Source organism: Acanthisitta chloris, unplaced genomic scaffold, assembly GCF_000695815.1.
Source record: "Acanthisitta chloris isolate BGI_N310 unplaced genomic scaffold, ASM69581v1 scaffold177, whole genome shotgun sequence".
Lineage (NCBI taxonomy): Eukaryota > Metazoa > Chordata > Aves > Passeriformes > Acanthisittidae > Acanthisitta > Acanthisitta chloris.
The window spans coordinates 10,408-17,224 of NW_008681809.1; the positions used below are offsets into that span (position 1 = coordinate 10,408).

General features: G+C 42.3%; 1 protein-coding gene across 1 annotated transcript; it reads right to left on the minus strand.

Annotated features, from left to right (window-relative positions):
• Positions 1 to 1,853: 1,853 nt before the first annotated feature.
• Positions 1,854 to 4,647, minus strand: MRPS33 (mitochondrial ribosomal protein S33). The gene is made up of 2 exons (XM_009078215.1): positions 4,397 to 4,647; positions 1,854 to 1,997 (listed from the first exon to the last, which is right to left on the minus strand). Exons 1-2 carry the CDS (start codon positions 4,609 to 4,611, stop codon positions 1,892 to 1,894), a joined length of 321 nt encoding a protein of 106 aa, XP_009076463.1. The 5' UTR covers positions 4,612 to 4,647; the 3' UTR covers positions 1,854 to 1,891.
• Positions 4,648 to 6,817: the final 2,170 nt, after the last annotated feature.

A 6,817-nucleotide genomic window follows, 5' to 3' on the forward strand; every position in this document is an offset into this window, starting at 1 on the left:
TTTTAGAAGACATCAAGTTCTTGCCAGCAAAGCTGTGGTAAGTACAACCACCAGCTGTGCAGAGCTGCTGCAGTAATTCTGCTGAAGAAGTTCAGAACACTTCTTTCCACCAAAGCAACTAAGCAATGTCACTCCTCACACCCATAGCCAGAAACTGTGTGAGGCAGCAGCAACCTTTCCACTTGGATAATTGCCTTTCTTACCTAGTATGTGAATCCTAGCAGCACCTCTTCCTGAAGAAGAATTCAAGGGAACCAGACCACTTCCCCTCAGCTGCATGCCCATGTCCCAGGAACCAAGTACTTCCCTGAGGACCCATCACAGGCTCTGGATACATTAGTATCCAGACATCACAAAACACTAAAGTCCCATAAGCTCATTAGAGTTGAGCAAGAATTTGAAGTTACTAAAAAGATTTTAAATTAGAGTAATAGAGAAACTTATCCCTACAGTACAGAGCAGACACATTGCATATTAACTTCCATAGCATTTTGTTGACTGTGGTTAAGAACTCATGTGCTTCTCCCGTAACACTGCAGATTTCCTAAAATCAGCTCCTCTTAGAGCTTAGAAAAGCAGATAACAGTAAGGACACTAAACAAGAGCTACACAGCTCACCAGAAACACCCTTAACACTATCAGCATCTCTTCAATTAATAACCTTGGTGAGGTCAAGTTGTTGAGCTGTTACAAATCTATGTAGACCTACCAATTTCACTGATCAGACAGATCCCTTCACATACACTTAAATTTGAACAATTAAACAATTTGATTGAAAAATGTCAGTAGGTTACTACTGCTCCCTACTTCAGAATGCCTCTGTACACAAAATGAAGCATACCCCAAGCTAACAGTGCACACACTTTCTGCTTCAGTCACTCCACATTTTTAATAGATTTCCTTTACTACCTCAAGGATATTTCTTTACACTTATGTGGTCTGGAAATTAAAAGATGTTCTTTCAGGGCACACACAGGCAAGATGCACATCTGGCCAGGCAAAGCAGCACAGCTGCATTCTGTACTTTCTATTCCCTTACAGGTAAGAGTAGATGTATGCAATCATTAGTATTAGCAACACTGAAGGGGTCTAGTGATAAAACCCCACACTGAATGCTAACAAAAGTGTTCATCATCTTGTGCAGTATTTCGCACGTCTGCCAGGCAAAGTAAATGTACTGTAATAAGATTAAGTTTAATTATTGCATATAGTGATTTCATTACTATATGGATTTAGTTGTTTAATTATTAATTAACATTTCAGCCTCTTCTGTTGCAGTATGTAAATGTTCAGGGTACGATGTGAGTGCTGTGGGCAGGCAACACACTGGGAAGTATTGTCCAGAGAGAAATGCAGAACAACAGATTCTAACAGCAACTTAAAAAAAGCTACCTGAAGTGGAACTCATTGCAACAGGCAGGATGACAAGCAGCAGAAGAAGCAGGAAAACCTTTTTTTTTTGTGGTCACATGCAAAACTGTTGATATTTATGCAAGTAAAACAATGAAAACAAATTTCCAGCTTTTTTTTTTTTGTGGCCACTTGCAAAACTGTTGATATTTATGCAAAGTAAAACAATGAAAACAAATTTCCAGAGAAAAATTCTGAGAAAAACAGACAGCTACAGGTGGTTGCAAGAAAAAACACTGAACATTTGTTTTTATTACTGTTTTTACTACTCGGTTAAGAGAGGGCTCTGACAAACTGATGTGCTGCAATATACAGTACACTTAAAGTACAGAAATTCAAACCTAATAAAAGTTCAAAGACCCAAGTGCATTCCCAAGGTGGAGCCAGCCATTTCACTGTGTTTCTTGTGCCCCACACACCGCTCACATGCCAAGGCCTCTGCAGCATTTCCAGAGTAGTTCATCATATTGTCCAAACTGTACTATTTCTTCTTGACAGCTCTCTTCCCTTCCCCCTTCTTTGGCTTTTCCTTCCCACGGAGCTTTTTCAATCGCCTCATCTCCTCCTTAAAGTCCTGATGCTCATCCCTAGATTGGGGAGAAAAGAAAAAAGTTACTCTGTTTCTTGGAATACTGAGAAGTGAAAGGTTCTTTGAACTATATGATAATGAAAAACCCCCTCAAAACATGTTTTATTAACCATGAAGTTCACAACGAAACTCACTGCCATGCACTCCATGTTATTGCTAGCAGTATCACTGAATAATAACCTGAGATCTCCCCTGATACTTCCAGAACTAACAAGGTTGCCCTTCTCAGCAACAAATGCTGTGTGCACATATGGATTATATCAATTGCATTTATTGATCCACTGTGTTTAAATGAGCAGTAAAATATAAAAATCAGGAAGACAAAGGAATTAGAGTTTCCCCCTTCTCACCTAGCTCAGCAGTCTAGCAATAGCACATTGTGTTCCTGTGCTAGATACTAAGTTCAGGTCATTACCTTCTAAGGAAACAGAGACCTGCTGAGCAGTAATTACAGCACATGAACCTGCTCTCAGGTGACTTAAGAATGAGTTATGAAGAAAGCATCAGTACTGGTAGAATCTTCCTAGGAGAATAAAACAGGAAGGATGATGAAGGGGCTGGCAGAGATAATTAATCCTCAATAATGTTCTAATAAATTCTATTAATCTCTGTCCCTGTATTTTTTAGTGCAAAGTAATTTTCAAAAGTCATAACTGTATTCTACATGGCTTAAAACTGCTGCACTGCTATTTTTAAACACAACTTCTCTAAACAGAAACAAAGAGCTTATGATTTAGTATCAGGGCCTATTAGCCTACGACTCTTCATTACATATTTCTGAGCTGCAAGCCTGATCCTCTACAAGCTCTCTGTATACACAGCTGCTGGAGAAGGAACTTCAGATTCAGTGTCATTGAAGCTTTCTATGTAAATAAACAGCTATTCCAGAAAGTGTTTGCACACCCACCTAAACCAAGCGCATCCTGAAGGCAATCCTTGATGACTAGTGTTGTGATACTAGCACTAGAATTTAATCTGGTTTGACCTGACAGGGTTGGCAGCCTCACTTTTAAGGGATTTCATTAGTGCTACCTGATTGAAGTCAAAGACCTGCATTTGACTCCTGCTGATGTTCTTTAGCAGTGCAGTTTTTCCTGCTAGAGAGTGTAAAAATTCACTTAGAAATTAGACAACTGGTTTGGATGAAGCTGGAATTAACAAGGCTATTTAAACCACATTTGAATTTAATTTAACTTGATTTATTTTAAAAGATTAAAAGACCCTCTGGCCTTCTCTTCTAAATTTCTTATTAGCTGTTGAATGATTGGGGAATACATACAAGACTGTCTTAGTGCAATTTCTGTGTTAAGGTAACATCATCTCTTTGTAGCACACTTATTTGCCATATTCAGAACTATAGAACTATCTCCTGTCTATCACAAAACTCTCTTCCCTTCCCCACAACGCCAAAGCAGGAACTATTTCTTATACAACTGCTTGCCCACAACTACGCCTAAAGGCTTTCTCACAAAAGGTTCCAATTATGGTAAGGGTTAGACAGCAGCCACTTATTTACTCTCTTTCCTTAGTGCAGCAATCAAGTGTGCATTTCATGGTATCATAGTGTACTATGGGGTTGGAATGGACCTTAGAAATCGCCTAGTCCCAACCCCCTGCCCTGGGCAGGGACACCTCCCACCAAACCAGGTTGCTCAAGGCTTTATCCAACCTGGTTTGGAACACTGCCAGGGTTGGGGCATCCACAATTTCTCTGGGCAACCTGTGCCAGTGTCTCACCACCCTCACAGTGTAAAAAATTTATTCCTGTATCTAATCTAAATTTCCCCTCTTTCAATTTATAACCATTGCCCCTTGTCCTGTCACTGCAGTTCCTAGAAAGTCCCTCTCTGGCTTCCCTGTAGGCCCTTCAGATACTGGAAGGTTGCTATGAGGTCTACACACAACCTTCTCTTCTCTAGGCTGAGCAGTCCCAACTTTCTCAGCCTGTCTTCACTGGGGAGGTGCTCCAGTCCTCTTGTCAACTTCGTGGCATCCTCTGGACTTGCTCCAACAGTTCCATGTCCTTCATACATGGGGGACACTAGAACTGTGTGCAGTACTCCCAGGTGGGGTCTCATAAGAGCAGAGTAAAGGGGAAAATCACCTCCTTTGACCTGCTGGCCACACTCCTTTTGATGCAGCCCAGGACACAGTTGGCTTTCTGGGCAGCTCATGTTGAGTTTTTCATCAACCAACACCCCCAAGCCCTTCTCTGCAGGGCTTCTCTCAAACCCTTCTCCCCCGAGCCTATAGGTGTGTCTGGACTATTTCCATATGCACCATATTCAGAACTAAATCTTTTTCCTCTTTCTCTTGAGGAAAATCACTGTAACAAGACACACACCCATCCCTTTCCCATCTCCAGTCCTGCTCCCACCCTGTAAGCACAGAAATCACCTGTAGAGACCAAAGAAACGGAGCTTCTTCATGAGGGCGTAGTAGGTGTTGTGAGGAGGATACCAGCTGTACACCTCCTTGCGCTTGGCCAAGGGCTGCTCACTGAATAACTTCACCACTTTCATAGACTTCGAGTCAGTTGGCCTGACAACATCTCCAAATATCTGAGCACTCAGCCGGGCCATTCGGCGGGCATAGCTGGAAACACTGGACATCTCCCAAGGAAGAGTGGGCACACATAGACAGATGGACCTTCCTGTGAAAGGAAACACCAAAGAGCCACAACTCTAAGATGGCTGAGTACCACACGCCATCCTAGAATCAAAAAAACCAACACATCATACACTGATCACACCTTTGAAGTCACACATTCCTTGCATTAAATCAGTCTAATCCTTAGGACAGAATCCTGCACATAAAGAATGTCTACACTAATTCAGGTACAATTACCAGCCCAACTGGTAATTACAATAACCTCCAACTAGGACACCACAGACAGCAGTTATCAGCTATGAAAGTACCTCCACTGAACCACAATTTACCATGGCTGGTTTATTAGCAGATGCCACTCAGCTTGCTCAAGACTACCTTTAAACTCCAGTCCCAGGAACAATTACAGTGTGAGCTCTGCCAGAACTAGCTCCTGCTGCAATACCACTGACTTCTACACAAGCACAAGGTAAGGCACCACTTGAATGCATTGAGGAAGCAACTCAGAAGCTTTTCATGAAAATTTCTTATCCCTGTTATAATCCAGCTAACAAGAATGGCCTATTAACTGTAAAAACAAATAAATCATGTTTCTCTACATGAATCACAGATCTTTCCCATCTCAATTCCCTTCCCTTGATCATCTCCATCAAATTTTTCTCCATTCCCTTTTTGGTCTCTCAAGATATCTATTCTATGCTTTTTTTCTAAGAAAATCCAGCAACAGTTTCCCATTCTCCTTCAGCCATCTCCCACCTAAAGACCTCTGCAACCAAAATGCCCTGAGGACAAAACCACTATTATGCCAACAGAGACAACATCCACTTTCTTAAAGGAGCAGGAAGAGGGGTTTTCTCTCAGCTTCTTTCACCTTCCCCTTTTTTTTTCTTCCTTACATCTTTACTCTTTCTTTGCAAAATGGGTGGTAACAGACAAGAATATGAATCCTATAATCCTGTACTGGAAGCTGCATAGTGCCTGTACTGTGCCTTTTTGAGTAAGTGACAACATAAGTCTCCAGAGAAATTAACTGAGGTTCATTCCAGTGCACTGCACTGAGGTTGAAGTTTAAAATTCTTGTTTTAAAAAGCATTGTACAGCTGATTCCAGAAGATAAGCATAAAAAAAAATCATAGAGCATGGCTAAGAGTAGTGAGCAGGATGGTGCTAAGCCTATTTTAGTATGATTAGATGAAGCCTGTTGTTTATGGAGCCTGTTAATAACACAGATGTGAAGTATTCATAACCTCACTGACACACATCTGCCCACTGGAGGATCTGGTGTACAACTGTCTCCTTTGATTTAACCCTTGTAGCAAAGCACTACAAAGGAAGCAGAGAAAAAAATCAAGCATGAAAATAAAATGAGCAATCTGAGTCAGAGAGAACAATGGCAAAAGTAACAAAAAGGAAGGCAAAGCACCACAGACTTCAAGCTAAAGCAGCAGGCCTAGCATGAGAAGACAGAAGCTCTTAAATGATTGCAGGGCAGCACTTCAATTTGAGCATCAATTACATGGGGAAATGATCACTAAATCTTGCTAAATCATCCATTTCAGAACAGCCAGCCCTAATTCCTACACTCAGAGACAAAGCAACAAATTGTCCATCAAATTCTCCATCCCTGAAAGTATCACCAAACTCAAGCACAAAGCTTGCATCACCTCTTACTGCAGCCTGAAGAGGAAAATACCTTGCTCCTAAACAATGCAAACCAGTGGTCTGAGGAACTTCATTTTCACTTCAGAATTGCTAATGGAATCTAAACAGCCCAAACCAAGGCTGGAGAGCTGCACTACTCCTTGCCAGTCTAAGAAGGTTGGAGAGGGAAGAAAGGCAAAGGCTACAGACTCCTCAGAGCCAGAGCTATCCCACGTCTGTTTCAGAGCGACCTCTGATCCTGTGAGACATTCCCAGAACAGCTTTGTTCCTGTGCTGTGAACACCTTCCCAAAGCACGTGCTGCCGCGGTGATCCCGTCAGGATCACACACTGGTAACAAACACACCGAAACCAAAACCAAACCCAAACGCACCCAGCGCTGCTGCTCCACCTGCTCCTCAGCTCCAACCAAACCCTCCCGTCCGGGGCTGGGCCTTTTGTCCCCGCTCCACTCGCCGATCTCACACCACTTCTCCTCCCCTAGCACACGCCACAACTTTCCCCAGAATAGTTTTCAGCGCACGCAGGACGCGAATGCTGCTCGGGCACC

Bases quoted from the DNA above. Each gene is read 5' to 3' on its own strand.
- MRPS33 (XM_009078215.1), bottom strand. From the start codon at position 4,611: ATGTCCAGTGTTTCCAGCTATGCCCGCCGAATGGCCCGGCTGAGTGCT. The intron at 1,998-4,396 runs GTGATTTCTGTG...TCCCCAATCTAG, and splicing joins CGTTTCTTTGGTCTCTACAG to GGATGAGCATCAGGACTTTA.